The sequence below is a fragment of the Rutidosis leptorrhynchoides genome, chromosome 11 (assembly GCF_046630445.1).
Source record: "Rutidosis leptorrhynchoides isolate AG116_Rl617_1_P2 chromosome 11, CSIRO_AGI_Rlap_v1, whole genome shotgun sequence".
In the NCBI taxonomy this organism is placed as follows: Eukaryota; Viridiplantae; Streptophyta; class Magnoliopsida; order Asterales; family Asteraceae; genus Rutidosis; species Rutidosis leptorrhynchoides.
In genome coordinates, this window is record NC_092343.1 from 268,513,236 (window position 1) to 268,531,397 (window position 18,162).

Consider the following 18,162-nt stretch of genomic DNA (forward strand, 5'->3'; position numbering starts at 1 on the left):
TGGACCAATCAAGATTATTGATCGTGTCGGACCAGTAGCTTACCGACTTGAGTTACCTCAACAACTCGCGGCTGTACATAACACTTTCCACGTCTCGAATTTGAAGAAATGTTTTGCTAAAGAAGATCTCACTATTCCGTTAGATGAAATCCAAATCAACGAAAAACTCCAATTCATCGAAGAACCCGTCGAAATAATGGATCGTGAGGTTAAAAGACTTAAGCAAAACAAGATACCAATTGTTAAGGTTCGATGGAATGCTCGTAGAGGACCCGAATTCACCTGGGAGCGTGAAGATCAGATGAAGAAGAAATACCCTCATCTACTTTCAGAAGATTCGTCAACACCTTCAACAGCTTAAAATTTCGGGACGAAATTTATTTAACGGGTAGGTACTGTAGTGACCCGAACTTTTCCATGTTTATATATATTAATTGAGATTGATGTTTACATGATTAAATGTTTCCAACATGTTAAGCAATCAAACTTGTTAAGACTTGATTAATTGAAATAGGTTTCATATAGACAATTGACCACCCAAGTTGACCGGTGATTCACGAACGTTAAAACTTGTAAAAAAAACTATATGATGACATATATATGGTTATATATATAGTTAACATGATATTATGATAAGTAAACATATCATTAATTATATTAACAATGAACTACATATGTAAAAACAAGACTACTAACTTAATGATTTTGAAACGAGACATATATGTAACGTTTATCGTTGTAACGACATTTAATGTATATATATCATATTAAGAGATATTCGTACATCATAATATCATGATAATATAATAATTTAAAATCTCTTTTGTTATTATAAACATTGGGTTAACAACATTTAACAAGATCGTTAACTTAAAGGTTTCAAAACAACACTTACATGTAACGACTAACGATGACTTAACGACTCAGTTAAAATGTATATACATGTAGTGTTTTAATATGTATTTATACACTTTTGAAAGACTTCAATACACTTATCAAAATACTTCTACTTAACAAAAATGCTTACAATTACATTCTCGTTCAGTTTCATCAACAATTCTACTCGTATGCACCCGTATTCGTACTCGTACAATACACAGCTTTTAGATGTATGTACTATTGGTATATACACTCCAATGATCAGCTCTTAGCAGCCCATGTGAGTCACCTAACACATGTGGGAACCATCATTTGGCAACTAGCATGAAATATCTCATAAGATTACAAAAATATGAGTAATCATTCATGACTTATTTACATGAAAACAAAATTACATATCCTTTATATCTAATCCATACACCAACGACCAAAAACACCTACAAACACTTTCATTCTTCAATTTTCTTCATCTAATTAAACTCTCTCAAGTTCTATCTTCAAGTTCTAAGTGTTCTTCATAAATTCCAAAAGTTCTAGTTTCATAAAATCAAGAATACTTTCAAGTTTGCTAGCTCACTTCCAATCTTGTAAGGTGATCATCCAACCTCAAGAAATCTTTGTTTCTTACAGTAGGTTATCATTCTAATACAAGGTAATAATCATATTCAAACTTTGGTTCAATTTCTATAACTATAACAATCTTATTTCAAGTGATGATCTTACTTGAACTTGTTTTCGTGTCATGATTTTGCTTCAAGAACTTTGAGCCATCCAAGGATCCATTGAAGCTAGATCCATTTTTTTTCTTTTCCAGTAGGTTCATCCAAGGAACTTAAGGTAGTAATGATGTTCATAACATCATTCGATTCATACATATAAAGCTATCTTATTCGAAGGTTTAAACTTGTAATCACTAAAACATAGTTTAGTTAATTCTAAACTTGTTCGCAAACAAAAGTTAATCCTTCTAACTTGACTTTTAAAATCAACTAAACACATGTTCTATATCTATATGATATGCTAACTTAATGATTTAAAACCTGGAAACACGAAAAACACCGTAAAACCGGATTTACGCCGTCGTAGTAACACCGCGGGCTGTTTTGGGTTAGTTAATTAAAAACTATGATAAACTTTGATTTAAAAGTTGTTATTCTGAGAAAATGATTTTTATTATGAACATGAAACTATATCCAAAAATTATGGTTAAACTCAAAGTGGAAGTATGTTTTCTAAAATGGTCATCTAGACGTCGTTCTTTCGACTGAAATGACTACCTTTACAAAAACGACTTGTAACTTATTTTTCCGACTAGAAACCTATACTTTTTTTGTTTAGATTCATAAAATAGAGTTCAATATGAAACCATAGCAATTTGATTCACTCAAAACGGATTTAAAATGAAGAAGTTATGGGTAAAACAAGATTGGATAATTTTTCTCATTTTAGCTACGTGAAAATTGGTAACAAATCTATTCCAACCATAACTTAATCAACTTGTATTATATATTATGTAATCTTGAGATACCATAGACACGTATACAATGTTTCGACCTATCATGTCGACACATCTATATATATTTCGGAACAACCATAGACACTCTATATGTGAATGTTGGAGTTAGCTATACAGGGTTGAGGTTGATTCCAAAATATATATAGTTTGAGTTGTGATCAATACTGAGATACGTATACACTGGGTCGTGGATTGATTCAAGATAATATTTATCGATTTATTTCTGTACATCTAACTGTGGACAACTAGTTGTAGGTTACTAACGAGGACAGCTGACTTAATAAACTTAAAACATCAAAATATATTAAAAGTGTTGTAAATATATTTTGAACATACTTTGATATATATGTATATATTGTTATAGGTTCGTGAATCAACCAGTGGCCAAGTCTTACTTCCCGACGAAGTAAAAATCTGTGAAAGTGAGTTATAGTCCCACTTTTAAAATCTAATATTTTTGGGATGAGAATACATGCAGGTTTTATAAATGATTTACAAAATAGACACAAGTACGTGAAACTACATTCTATGGTTGAATTATCGAAATCGAATATGCCCCTTTTTATTAAGTCTGGTAATCTAAGAATTAGGGAACAGACACCCTAATTGACGCGAATCCTAAAGATAGATCTATTGGGCCTAACAAACCCCATCCAAAGTACCGGATGCTTTAGTACTTCGAAATTTATATCATATCCGAAGGGTGTCCATGATGGGGATATTCTTATATATGCATCTTGTTATTGTCGGTTACCAGGTGTTCACCATATGAATGATTTTTATCTCTATGTATGGGATGTGTATTGAAATATGAAATCTTGTGGTCTATTGTTACGATTTGATATATATAGGTTAAACCTATAACTCACCAACATTTTTGTTGACGTTTTAAGCATGTTTATTCTCAGGTGATTATTAAGAGCTTCCGCTGTCGCATACTTAAATAAGGACGAGATTTGGAGTCCATGCTTGTATGATATTGTGTAAAAACTGCATTCAAGAAACTTATTTTGTTGTAACATATTTGTATTGTAAACCATTATGTAATGGTCGTGTGTAAACAGGATATTTTAGATTATCATTATTTGATAATCTACGTAAAGCTTTTTAAACCTTTATTGATGAAATAAAGGTTATGGTTTGTTTTAAAATGAATGCAGTCTTTGAAAAACGTCTCATATAGAGGTCAAAACCTCGCAACGAAATCAATTAATATGGAACGTTTTTAATCAATAAGAACGGGACATTTCATTAAGTTCATACTTAGTAGCTAATATACAATTCAACTACTACAATTCTATATGAAAAACTGATTATAATAATATTTCGCGTTCAAACTTTTATACAATATTTTACAAACTTACAATACCGCTTATTTTACATAAAGCATGAAATATAGCACACAATAACTTTGATACAAGATAGTTGTGAAGATAATTCTAGCTAGTACACAAGTCGTTCAGCAAAGGCAATAAAGACACGTAATTCATACGTCCAGAAACAAGTCATGCATTCTGGTTTTACTAGGACTACTTCCCATCCTTGGTCTTGTGGAACATAACCGTTATGGCCGTTGATAAGACAGCGTGTTGTAACGTCGTCAAAGGGACGAGGGTTACGTAATGACCAACAGTCTCGTAATAACCTAAAAACCTCATTTCTTACCCCAATTACCGACTCCGTCACTTGAGGGAACGTTTTGTTTAATAGTTGTAGCCCGATGTTCTTGTTCTCACTTTGGTGAGAAGCGAACATTACTAACCCGTAAGCATAACATGCTTCTTTATGTTGCATGTTAGCCGCTTTTTCTAAATCACGAAGTCCTATATTTGGATATACTGAGTCAAAATAATTTCTTAACCCGTTGCGTAAAATAGCATTTGGGTTCCCCGCAATATATGCGTCAAAGTAAACACATCGTAACTTATGGATTTCCCAATGTGATATCCCCCATCTTCCGAACGAAAGCCTTTTATAAACCAAATCATTCTTGGAACGTTCTTCGAATGTCTTACAAACTGATCTCGCCTTAAATAGTTGTGCCGAGGAATTCTGACCGACTCTAGACAAGATTTCATCAATCATGTCTCCGGGTAGGTCTCTTAAAATATTGGGTTGTCTATCCATTTTGTCTTTTTATACTGTAAAATAGACAAAAGTTAGATTCATAAAAAAAAATACTTATTAATACAAGCAATTTTTACATATATCATAAAGCATAAGCACACTATATTACATATATTACACCACACGAATACAACTATCTTATTCCGACTCGCTTGTTTCTTCTTCTTCGGTTTTGGTTCGTTTTGCCAAGTTTCTAGGGATATATGATGTTCCCCTAATACGAGCCGTAATTTTCCACATTGGTTTAGAAAAACCTGGTGGTTTAGAGGTTCCCGGGTCATTGTTACAACTTAAGGACTTCGGGGGTTGACGATACATATAAAGTTCATCGGGGTTGGAATTAGATTTCTCTATTTTTATGCCCTTTCCCTTATTATTTTCTTTTGCCTTTTTAAATTCAGTTGGGGTAATTTCTATAACATCATCGGAATTCTCGTCGGAATCCGATTCATCGGAGAATTGGTAATCCTCCCAATATTTTGCTTCCTTGGCGGAAACACCATTGACCATAATTAACCTTGGTCGGTTGGTTGAGGATTCTCTTTTACTTAACCGTTTTATTATTTCCCCCACCGGTTCCGATTCTTCTTCCGGTTCCGATTCTTCTTCCGGTTCTGATTCTTCTTCCGGTTCCGACTCTTCTTCCGGTTCCTCTTCGGGAACTTGTGAATCAGTCCACGAATCATTCCAATTTACATTTGACTCTTCATTATTATTAGGTGAGTCAATGGGACTTGTTCTAGAGGTAGACATCTATCACATAATATCAAACACGTTAAGAGATTAATATATCACATAATATTCATATGTTAAAAATATATAGTTTCCAACAAAAATGTTAAGCAATCATTTTTAAAGAAAACACGGTCGAAGTCCAGAATCACTAATGCATCCTAACAAACTCGATAAGACACACTAATGCAAATTTTCTGGTTCTCTAAGACCAACGCTCGGATACCAACTGAAATGTCCCGTTCTTATTGATTAAAAACGTTCCATATTAATTGATTTCGTTGCGAGGTTTTGACCTCTATATGAGACGTTTTTCAAAGACTGCATTCATTTTAAAACAAACCATAACCTTTATTTCATCAATAAAGGTTTAAAAAGCTTTACGTAGATTATCAAATAATGATAATCTAAAATATCCTGTTTACACACGACCATTACATAATGGTTTACAATACAAATATGTTACAACAAAATAAGTTTCTTGAATGCAGTTTTTACACAATATCATACAAACATGGACTCCAAATCTCGTCCTTATTTAAGTATGCGACAGCGGAAGCTCTTAATAATCACCTGAGAATAAACATGCTTAAAACGTCAACAAAAATGTTGGTGAGTTATAGGTTTAACCTATATATATCAAATCATAATAATAGACCACAAGATTTCATATTTCAATACACATCCCATACATAGAGATAAAAATCATTCATATGGTGAACACCTGGTAACCGACAATAACAAGATGCATATATAAGAATATCCCCATCATTCCGGGACACCCTTCGGATATGATATAATTTCGAAGTACTAAAGCATCCGGTACTTTGGATGGGGTTTGTTAGGCCCAATAGATCTATCTTTAGGATTCGCGTCAATTAGGGTGTCTGTTCCCTAATTCTTAGATTACCAGACTTAATAAAAAGGGGCATATTCGATTTTGATAATTCAACCATAGAATGTAGTTTCACGTACTTGTGTCTATTTTGTAAATCATTTATAAAACCTGCATGTATTCTCATCCCAAAAATATTAGATTTTAAAAATGGGACTATAACTCACTTTCACAGATTTTTACTTCGTCGAGAAGTAAGACTTGGCCACTGTTGATTCACGAACCTATAACAATATATACATATATATTAAAGTATGTTCAAAATATATTTACAACACTTTTAATATATTTTGATGTTTTAAGTTTATTAAGTCAGCTGTCCTCGTTAGTAACCTACAACTAGTTGTCCACAGTTAGATGTACAGAAATAAATCAATAAATATTATCTTGAATCAATCCACGACCCAGTGTATACGTATCTCAGTATTGATCACAACTCAAACTATATATATTTTGGAATCAACCTCAACCCTGTATAGCTAACTCCAACATTCACATATAGAGTGTCTATGGTTGTTCCGAAATATATATAGATGTGTCGACATGATAGGTCGAAACATTGTATACGTGTCTATGGTATCTCAAGATTACATAATATACAATACAAGTTGATTAAGTTATGGTTGGAATAGATTTGTTACCAATTTTCACGTAGCTAAAATGATAAAAATTATCCAATCTTGTTTTACCCATAACTTCTTCATTTTAAATCCGTTTTGAATGAATCAAATTGCTATGGTTTCATATTGAACTGTATTTTATGAATCTACACAGAAAAAGTATAGGTTTATAGTCGGAAAAATAAGTTACAAGTCGTTTTTGTAAAGGTAGTCATTTCAGTCGAAAGAACGACGTCTAGATGACCATTTTAGAAAACATACTTCCACTTTGAGTTTAACCATAATTTTTGGATATAGTTTCATGTTCATAATAAAAATCATTTTCTCAGAATAACAAGTTTTAAATCAAAGTTTATCATAGTTTTTAATTAACTAACCCAAAACAGCCCGCGGTGTTACTACGACGGCGTAAATCCGGTTTTACGGTGTTTTTCGTGTTTCCAGGTTTTAAATCATTAAGTTAGCATATCATATAGATATAGAACATGTGTTTAGTTAATTTTAAAAGTCAAGTTAGAAGGATTAACTTTTGTTTGCGAACAAGTTTAGAATTAACTAAACTATGTTCTAGTGATTACGAGTTTAAACCTTCGAATAAGATAGTTTTATATATATGAATCGAATGATGTTATGAACATCATTACTACCTCAAGTTTAGTAGGTAAACCTACTGGAAGTGACAAGAAATTATCTAGCTTCAAAGGATCTTGGATGGCTTGAAAGTTCTTGAAGTAGGATCATGACACAAAAACAAGTTCAAGTAAGATTTTTGCTCGAATTAAGATAGTTTATAGTTATAGAAATTGAATCAAAGTTTGAATATGAATATTACCTTGAATAAGAAAGATAACCTACTGTATATAACAAAGGTTTCTTGATCTTAGATGATTACTTGGAATGGATTAGAAAGCTTGGAAGTAAATTAGTAAACTTGAAGGGATTTTTGAAGTATTCTTGAAGTGTTCTTCCTATGATGATTATAGCTTGATTATTGAAGTGATTTTTGATGAAGATGATGATTAACTACTGGAAAAATACGTTCATAATAGTGTGGGTGTGTTGAGAGAGAATTAGAAAGAGATTTGGAAGTGAAATGGAGTGAATGATGAGTGTTAATTGGTGAGTGGTGAGTGGGGTTAAAAGGAGTTCTAGTTAGTTGACTAGCTCATGGTAGAAGTTAAAATTGATTAGTCATACATGACATAATCAAGAGTGGAATCCCATGCTAGTTCCTATTGGTATATACCCATAGTAAGTACGTTTTGAAGCTGTGTATAATACGGGTAAGAATACGACTAGAATTCTTGATGAAAGAAAAGAATGGGAAAGTAACTGTAACCATTTTCGTTAAGTATGAGTGTTTCGATATATGTCTTGAAGTCTTCTAAAAGTATTTTAATACATCTAAATACACTACATGTATATACATTTTAACGGAGTCGTTAAGTCATCGTTAGTCGTTACATGTAAGTGTTGTTTTGAAACCTTTAAGTTAACGATCTCAATTAATGTTGTTAACCCATTGTTTATTATATCTAAGGAGATGTTAAATTATTATATTATCATGATATTATGATATATTAATATATCTTAATATGATATATATACATTTAAATGTCGTTACAACGATAATCGTTACATATATGTCTCGTTTAAAAATCATTAAGTTAGTAGTCTTGTTTTTACATATGTAGTTCATTGTTAATATACTTAATGATATGTTTACTTATCATAATATCATGTTAACTATATATATAACCATATATATGTAATCATATAGTTTTTACAAGTTTTAACGTTCGTGAATCACCGGTCAACTTGGGTAGTCAATTGTCTATATGAAACCTATTTCAATTAATCAAGTCTTAACAAGTTTGATTGCTTAACATGTTGGAAACGTTTAATCATGTAAATATCAATCTCAATTAATATATATAAACATGGAAAAGTTCGGGTCACTACAACGAGGACGTGATCGAATCTAAGTGGGGGAGAGTTGTAACACCCCGTTTTTCTCCGTACATGATTTATAATTGTATTGTGTATGTACGATAGGCGTATGAAGGGTTGGGGACATGTTCGGGTGTTAAGGTCCTGTATGCAAGGAAATGAGTCAGACCACGTTGAACGTCGCGGCGAGACAAAGGAAGCCGCGGCGCGGCATTTAACTGGAATCCAGATCAGAAGCTTGACAAAAAATGATCCCAGAACTAGGCAAATGTCGCGGCGCGACATTGTGGGTTAAAGTTCGGGCGTTCGATACCACATTACACGTGACGGGTGGGTTTTAAGTTCGGGCGATCGATACCACCCAGGGGTTAGTGATATATTTCGTTGTACACTAACGGTTGTTGGGAACACCGATGGGAAATTCGAAGTACCATTCCCTTGTACTTGGTTAACCATGATTATTGTGTAGTAAGCGTAAGCAAATTATATTGTTCGAGATATATATATATATATATATATATATATATATATATATATATATATATATATATATATATATTGTATACATATAATGTTGTATTGTCGTGATGTAGCTAACCCTCCGGGTGTAGCTTATTGGCATTGTTCACATCGTTGTTGGTGAACATATATTTTGTTGATGTATCTTCAGCTCATTGCTTAGTGATCTTACGGTATGCTTAGTGTAGTTGCCTTATACATGGATGCTTCGGTATGCGGTATTTGATATTTGTGTGGCGTGTCCATTTTATACATATATATGTATGTAGTATATTATCATTCACTAAGCGTTAGCTTACCCTCTCGTTGTTGCTATTTTTATAGGTTCGCAGGCTTGGTGGCTCGGGTAAGCTTGGGGATTAGAGATCTTGGCTAGGTTGCTTAGAAGATCTTGCTTTTGTACTCGATTAGGATTTGGGTAGCATAGTCCCAAATCACCATGCTCGGTTTTGTTGGAAACTAAACTAGTCGGGTCGTGTATGTCCGTTTGGACAATTAACTAATGTATTAAATGTTTTAAGGTTATTAAACCTTCTATTGTAATTAAAGATGTTTATGGAAAAACAATTGGGACCTAAAGTATTATTTAACGCGTATTAAAAGGAAAAAATTTTATGGGCCGGTTTTAATACGGGTTGGGTCGTTACAACCTAAATACACCTCTTTTAGGCTTTAAATGCATTTTAGACCAACATTTACACAAAAACCCATTTTGACCTAAAAACTAGTCAAAACACCAAATTTGTGAACTTACACCCCAAATCACTAACAATCCAAGTTAGTTAGTGATTTCATCAACAAAATTAGTTTACAAACTAACAATATCATCATCCAATCCTAAACCCACCAATGTTAGGGTTCTTACATCAAAACTTAACCCATTTACCCCAAACTTCCAAGAAATGGGTTTTACATCTACATTAACACAAACCCTAGCATAATAAACGAATTAACACAACTAAATCCGAATTAGGGTTTTACCTTTTGAAGAAAACGAAGCTAGAACAACAACAACACAAGAAATGAGTTTTAACTTGAAGAACTCAAGCTTCTTCTTCCTTTTCTCAAGCTTTCTCACTCGACTCTCTCTCTAGAACTTGAGGTTGAAGATGAGAGGATATGGATAAGATTGTGGAGGTGAATGAGTCCCCCAAACTGCCTTTTGTGGCCTAAAACCGTCCATATGCGAAAGGACCATAATACCCTTCATTTAAACACTTTAAAATGCTGAAAAAATGCATCAGACGCCTTCGGCGCGCCGCGCCAAATGGTGGGGCGCCGCTCCACCCTACAGGTCAGATTTCAGAAACTTGTTTTGGCCATAACTTTTTGACCGTAGCTCCGTTTTCGATGAATCAAATATCGTTGGAAATGTAATAAGATATTTTTTCCAATGGTAAGGCTTTGAAACATCAATTCAAACTTTATTTGGGGTTGAGAAGATACGTACACACCTTGTACCTCAAACAACGTCCAGTTTTCTTCGACATTCGTGCAAGCAACACGTACATGCTTCGTACACTTCATATATGCATCGTACACCATGAATACATTATGTACAATAAATATTTGGGTCTTACAGGACGTATATATGGTTCAGCCGGAAGGTTTTGTGAATCCTAAGCATCCTACTAAAGTATGCAAGCTTCTAAAATCCATTTATGGATTAAAGCAAGCATCCAGGAGCTGGAATCTTAAGTTTGATCAGAAAATCAAAGAGTTTGGTTTTTCTCAAAACCAAGATGACCCCTGTATTTACATTAGAGCTAGTGGGAGCAAAGTTGTCTTCTTGATCTTGTATGTTGATGACATACTACTTATTGGAAATGACATTTCAACTTTGCAAGATGTCAAATCTTGGCTTGGAAAATGTTTTGCCATGAAAGATCTTGGAGAAGCTAAGTATATTCTTGGAATCAGGATCTATAGAAATAGATCCAAAAGGCTTGTTGGTTTGAGTCAAATTACATACATTGACAAAATCTTGCGAAGATTTAACATGCAAAACTCCAAGCGCGGAGCATTGCCCATGCAAAAGGGCGTAACCTTGAGCAAGTCTCAAAGTCCTATCACACCTGATGAGATAAGACGAATAAAATGTGTTCTGTATGCTTCGGCTATAGGATCCATTATGTATGCCATGTTATGTACTAGACCTAATGTCTCGTTAGCTTTAAGTTTGGCGAGTCGTTATCAACAGAATCCAGGTGAAGAACATTGGATTGCTGTTAAGAGCATTCTTAAATATTTGCGAAGAACTAAAGATATGTTCTTGGTTTACGGTGATTTGGAAGAAGAGTTGAGTATTAGATGTTATACAGATGCTAGTTTCCAAACTGATCGAGATGATTCTCGATCCCAGTCAGGGTATGTCTTTGTCATGAATGGCGGAGCAGTTGATTGGAGAAGCTCAAAGCAGAGCACAGTTGCACAGTCTACAACGGAAGCAGAATACATTGCTGCCTCAGAAGCTGCTCAAGAAGCTGTCTGGATTAGGAAGTTTATTTCTGAACTCGGAGTAGTTCCCAGCATTGAATCCCCTATGGAAATGTATTGTGATAATTCAAGTGCTATTATACTTGCAAAAGAATCACGTGTACGTAAAGGTAGCAGACACATTCTTCGAAAGTTTGACTACATTCAAGAAGTCGTTGAGAGGAATGATATTAATATTCTTAAGATTCACACAGATGATAATGTGGCTGACCCGTTCACGAAGCCCATGACACACAACAAGCATGATGATCATGCTAGTAGTATTGGACTTCGTTATGCTGCTGATCTTTTTAATTTGTAATTTAGTATTTGGATATTTTTGGAACATTAAGCAGTTTTATCTTAATGAATTGATATATAGTTGGTATGATCAGTTTCATTTATATCACTGTGTTCTATATTAGCATGTTTAATCCATGAATAATTGTTGATTATTCAAAATCTCCATAATCGGTTATGTTATGGGAATAACATGAATTAAGATTAATATGAAGTTTTGCTTATATTTATTGATGATAAATAGTTAACTTGTTGAGACTAAAATTCATATGTATTCATTGATGATGAATGTTGGAATGACCCATCCGAGATGTCACTACATGGATCATTGTCAGTAGTGAATCTTTTAGTGATTATGTATTTATGTCCTTAGACTTGAGATGCACGCCAGTTTTGAGGTGTGAAACATTGTATTTTGATATGGTTAAACGCTATCCTGAATAAGGCTGTTATAAAGGCCATTATTGGGTATAATGTAAAGCTCGTGATAGACACGTGTATGCAATATAGGATTTGTTCCTCTAAAATGTTTGGAGTTAGATATTTTTTGAGCTCCTCGATGAATGAATAAGATATTTGTGTGGCCGCACCCAGATGTAATTAAGATGATACTTAATTAATTTGGTGATCTAATTCAGTTCTAAGATCGAGAAACAAAATTGTTAAAAAATGAGAATGACCGATGATCCATATCTCAAGTTTAACTAAAGTATCTGAAACAAAAGGACGAATGACATTTAAAACTTACCATAAACAGTTTCGAGAAACTACCCTCACATGAATTTGGGGACAATGACGTGTTGCTAGACGCTTACCATTGTTTGTATAGTTACTTGGTGTTGTGTCATGCACAAGTGGGAGTCTGTAGGATTAATGTGCAAGGTACAACATATAACTATATGGCCAACTTCATTTGAGCCTTCGGGGTCACACACATATACACCGAGACGTCAAATAAAATATATATATGATGTATATATATTACTCAAGTAACAAAATAGTAAATCGAAATTAGTTCATTTACTATTCATATGAATAGTAAATGAAACGAAATTAATTAATTTACTATTCGCATGAAAGCGACATGATTATTAATTATAAGTTACATAACATACCCGTGAAGTATTTGAGAAATACGACTTTTTAAAATTATATCAAATCCTCCGTATCTTGTTTTGAGATAATGCAAATAGAAACAAAATCACACAGCTCATTCTTGGTCCGTGAGTTACAAAAGAATACAAAATGAGAATAATAATACTCCTTGTCTTGTTCTATTGAAAAAGATAGAAATGTTTGACATTTCTATATATACATGTCATTTATATGAAAAGAGATGATACGTAATAATTAAAAAAATAAAAAATTTCATCATTCCTTTTGTTAACTAAGAACACCATCAATTTTCTTTCCGGAGGTTTTCAAAAGAAGGAAGATATTGTTTACGGAATATTATTTATTGTTTGTTTATTATAATAAATAGATTATTATAATAAATTACTTGGGTTTGGACTAGCATCCATTGACGTTGTTCGAAAGTGTAGTGTGGACTATCCAAAGAGACGATCATACTTTTGATCGTAAGTTTCTCTCCGTCTCATCAGTTTCTTCAAGAAAGGTATATCGTTTACTCATTTTGTGAATTACATATTTTGACAAATATTAGTGGTGTAACTGGATCTCATTGGGATAAATTAATCGTGTGCATGTTTCATTAAATATATGAAGATTTAATCTTGTAAATGTTTTTATGAAATAATAAAAGATTATTATTTTAACTATACGCTGCGTTAATCTGACTAAAAGTACACACGATTTTCCATCACATATAACATTCAACACATATTCAATAAACTTGTTGAACATATTTGCTTTTGCAAAATGGAGTAAAACATTAGAAAATACGTGGTATTTTTTATTAGATGCTAATGCTAATGTGTACATATCTCATAAGTTTAACACTGAAAATCCATATCCGTAGCAACATCATTTGGAGCATTTTGTACAGCCTCCTCCTCATCATCATCATCACAAAACTGGCAAGCTTCAGAAGAAGAAGAAGAAGAAGAAGAAGAAGAAGAAGAAGAAGAAGAAGAAGGCATTCGTTTCAAGCAACGTTGTATGTTATTCTCTAGCCAAGCTAATCGCCTCTCAACACTCATCACAGCAACATGCATACACCTGACATCGAGTTGAGCCACTCGCGCACAAGAGCGCAATAGAATGTAGTAATCCGCATGTGCAGCATAAACATAAGCCCCAACATCTTTTTTCCTTGTGTAATGAAGGTAATCATGTCTTTTCACTTTGCTCCTTGGAGGAATATAACTAAATTTATTCTCTTCCATGTTTGATATCATTCGCCTTATTTCTCTTTCCTTGTGTGACTCCCCCTTATCGTTTTGACTAATAATTTGCGCATTTCCGTCTTTAGGCTTCTTCGTCTTGCTTTTTGAAACGTCTCTTGGTCTCTTCTTGTAAGGACTACTAGGGCTTACGGAGGGTGACTCACATGATTTACCATCCTACAAAAAAAAAAAAAAAAAAAAAAACTCTTATCTTTTGCAAGTGTGTGTACTTTGTACATACATGTATATATATATAACAATGAATATTAGTAAGTTACACATTGAAAAGGACAAGTAGCGAGACATACATACCTCTTTGTTCTTCTTATACAAATTCCAAAGCTCATCTATTATGTAATATTCCTCAAGATCCTCAAACGACTGCTCCGTAACAGCAAAAACGACATTTTTACAATATTCAAGATAACTTTCCAAATCCTTCTCATGATCTACCAATCACAAATAAAACAATAAGGTACGTGACGATACATAAATAAATATCTATAAACCATGAAGTCGACAATCGCAACAAGATAAAATATCCACTTACCACTCGTATCAATAAGCTCATTGTACTTTGATTGTAGTACAACTAGAATCTCTGTAGCAGCATCTAAGTGCGATTGTTCACCATCGGCGGAAAAAATTAATTTTCTCCTAACTTTTTTCTTGATTGCACGAGACAACGAACTTTCCCATTTCCCAAATCCATGAATATTATACAGAATCCTAATCGATACTATAAGTATTGACAACACATATGCACGTGTAGGTATCCTCGATTCATTTACGGATAACCAAAGATCTGGTAACATACACCACTCGTTTATTCGACACGCGTGGGGGAGAATAATCTCAACTGGAAGAGATAATTGTTTTAGATAACAAGAGGCAATCGCGTAAAAGTTAACGGGAGGTAACTCTAGGCCTATCGAATATGCAATCGAAGCTGCCAATGACTCGAGTTTTTGAGCCGAGATTGCATGAATGGGTCTGAACATACGGGTCGAACTTATTGGACAAGCGTTAGTAGCGGGGCCAATTTGTTTTTCGATTTCGACATAAGCAGCAAAATAAGGAATTTTGCCTTCAAGTGTCCATTTAATTATATCAGTTGATAGAATTGGTTCCCTTGCTAAATGGCACACTAAAAATGATATTGCTAAAGAATAAGATAATGGTATTGTGTTGCTCACGGATCGGAACCATAACATTACGCATCGTTTACCGAGTAAATTATGGGGTTCATGTTTATGTTTACCTCTAGCCAGTACACCTCCCGTTTCACCTGAGATAAAATAAGATTATGATAGTTAAAAAAACTAAGGTGTCAAAAGGGGCGGGTCGGACGGGTGGCTAACAATTCAAAACAGGTGTTAGTGATATGTGTCTAGTTAGATTCACTTAAAAAAACATTTGGTCTAGAACTTAATGCATTCATGTTTTTACAAATATGCAGTGTCTTCTAATAAATCATGTAGATAAAAAATTTTAAAGTAGGTATTAGTAGGTTTTAGGAATACCTGGCAAATGGGTCGGGGATCAAATGGGTCAGCTTTTATGTAGGTCGGATGGGTTGGGTCAACACCCAGGTTGGGTTGGGTCTGCTTGGGTATGATTGGGTCGAAACCCATTTTTCATCTTAAATTTTTGGGTCGAGACCCATTTTCAGTTTCAGTTCCAGTTTCAGCCCATTTTTTTATGAGAGTCTTTCTTCTTGACCAGTTAGAAATAAAATTTCCCTTATATCAATCCATTCATTCATATAAAAAAGCATATAAAATACCTTGAACTTGAGATTCTGATTTGTTGATAACCTCATCAGCCCAGTTGTCATTAAAAATGTTAGTTTCTGCTAACAATCTTAACCAAATGGGTTCGATCATGCCAACAACTAACGGACACACGTTAAATTTATCAACCAAAGCCTTGATCTGCAGTTCAACCATTATCTGTACTCCCATTACATATCTCATCCTAATTTCAGTGTAATAATCTTCATAAGTCAGTTTTCTAGGCACTGTTGCAAAATCAGCTGGCTCAGTGGGGCCCACAACATCACCTGGTTTAACATCTTCTTCTTTTACTTGGGTCCTTAATGTCTCCCAAAAATGTGAAGCGGGTTGGGACTGAGAGAGTGGCTCGGTTTTAACAGGTACACGCCTTTGAACTATAGACCGGATATTTTCTTTAATGAAGATCAAATCATCGTTATCGACAGCCATTTCTCTGATTCCTTCAGCTTGGGTCCCACATCGCTGGCAGTAATAGTAGCCGTCATAACCGTTTTCTAACCCCACAAACTCACAGATTTCGCACGTCAAGCTCAAACAATCAGTCATCTATAAAAACACAGCACAGTTAAACGATAAAAACTGAAACTTTTGATTTCCAATATCAAGAATATTACTATATTACTGCCAATTATTATTATTATTATTATTATTATATTAAATGAAACATGTTAGATATAACAACTATTTTATGCTATCCATCACTGTGCATTAATTAGTAGGATGAATAATAGATCTCTTGTTTTAAATTAAATTTATATTATATATATGTGAAGTAAGATGGATTTGAATACACTGATAACTTTATTACCAATTGCAAGTTCATATACAATATGATCAACCAATTTTGTGCTTTTATAAGAGTCGGATCTATGTAAATGTGTAACCCGGATAAGGTTTTCCATGTTCTGGGTTATCTGAAAAGGACGAGTATTTTAACTCATTTAAGCGGGGCTTAACTGAGTTTATCAGGTGACCGTTTCGTACCCTTATTCAGACCACCCCAAAATGTGCTACTAGTAAAATTTAAACTAGGACTTATTGCAAGGATATCAGATTTGGATGAAACCTTATATTTGGTTTCAATTACTAGAGCTCTAAAATCTCTACTAATCGATTAAATCAGGTGATCACACAATGAGCCAATCAATATCTCAATAAAAAACTATAAACAGAAAATTACCTAAAGTTCAGTGTGATGGGTACACAAGAAAACAGCCTAGAACAAAAAGATAACAAATAAATTAGTTGAAAAAAAAATATTAGAAAAAATCAAAACATACAAAGCCGAACTGAACATATTACATACATGTGTCAGACGACCACAACAATGTTAAAGGTCTGAAGCATTATAATCATAAAATAAAATCACAATAATAAAACTTGTTGGTAATTGTCTTGCTATAAATCGAATAATATGCATAAACATCACCATCATCATTTATTTATTATTATTACGTATTGACATGACATGTTTGAATATAGTTGAATAAAAACCCAGAATTAAGAAGACTTACAATAGGTAATTAATTGTAGAGGGAAAACAAATATCTTGAATAAAGTAAGTTGTGAGGATTTGAGAGATAAGAGGAGCAATTTATTAGCAATTTTTTGTGATGAGGTCGTAAAGGAGGAATTAGTGGAGTGAAAAATGAGGCGGGATATTTTGGCGGGTGATCAAAATCCAATTTAGGGAATGAATAATTGCATTTTGTTATCTAACCAATGGAAATCAATCAATGGGAATGAATTTGAAAAAAATTAATATAGTATCAATCAATGTTTAATAAAATGTATAAGGTTAATCACAATCTTTGTGTAGGTAAAACCCTCGTTAGGTTCTTGCTTCACAAAATCAAACAAACGTTGTTGAGCTCCTATGCAAATTACACCGAAACCCTTCTAGAATCTAGAATTGCATCTAAGCCCTCTAACTTTTATAATATTCACAAATGACTTGCACACTCTATAATATACCACAACTAATCCTAAGCTCACATATTCTAAA

At 33.6% G+C, this 18,162-nt stretch overlaps 1 protein-coding gene across 1 annotated transcript; it reads right to left on the reverse strand.

Annotated features, from left to right (window-relative positions):
• Positions 1-13,968: 13,968 nt before the first annotated feature.
• LOC139875522 (TATA box-binding protein-associated factor RNA polymerase I subunit B-like) lies at positions 13,969-17,703 on the reverse strand. The gene is made up of 6 exons (XM_071862858.1): positions 17,672-17,703; positions 17,338-17,373; positions 16,148-16,703; positions 14,912-15,649; positions 14,674-14,810; positions 13,969-14,538 (listed from the first exon to the last, which is right to left on the reverse strand). Exons 3-6 carry the CDS (start codon positions 16,701-16,703, stop codon positions 13,969-13,971), a joined length of 2,001 nt encoding a protein of 666 aa, XP_071718959.1. The 5' UTR covers positions 17,338-17,373; positions 17,672-17,703.
• Between the last annotated feature and the right edge of the window lie 459 nt (positions 17,704-18,162).

Coding starts and splice junctions, on each gene's coding strand:
- LOC139875522 (XM_071862858.1), bottom strand. CDS start 16,703: ATGACTGATTGTTTGAGCTTGACGTGCGAAATCTGTGAGTTTGTGGGG. Junction 15,650..16,147: donor ATCAGAATCTCAAGTTCAAG/GTATTTTATATG, acceptor ATTTTATCTCAG/GTGAAACGGGAGGTGTACTG. Junction 14,811..14,911: donor TGAGCTTATTGATACGAGTG/GTAAGTGGATAT, acceptor TGTGATTGGTAG/ATCATGAGAAGGATTTGGAA.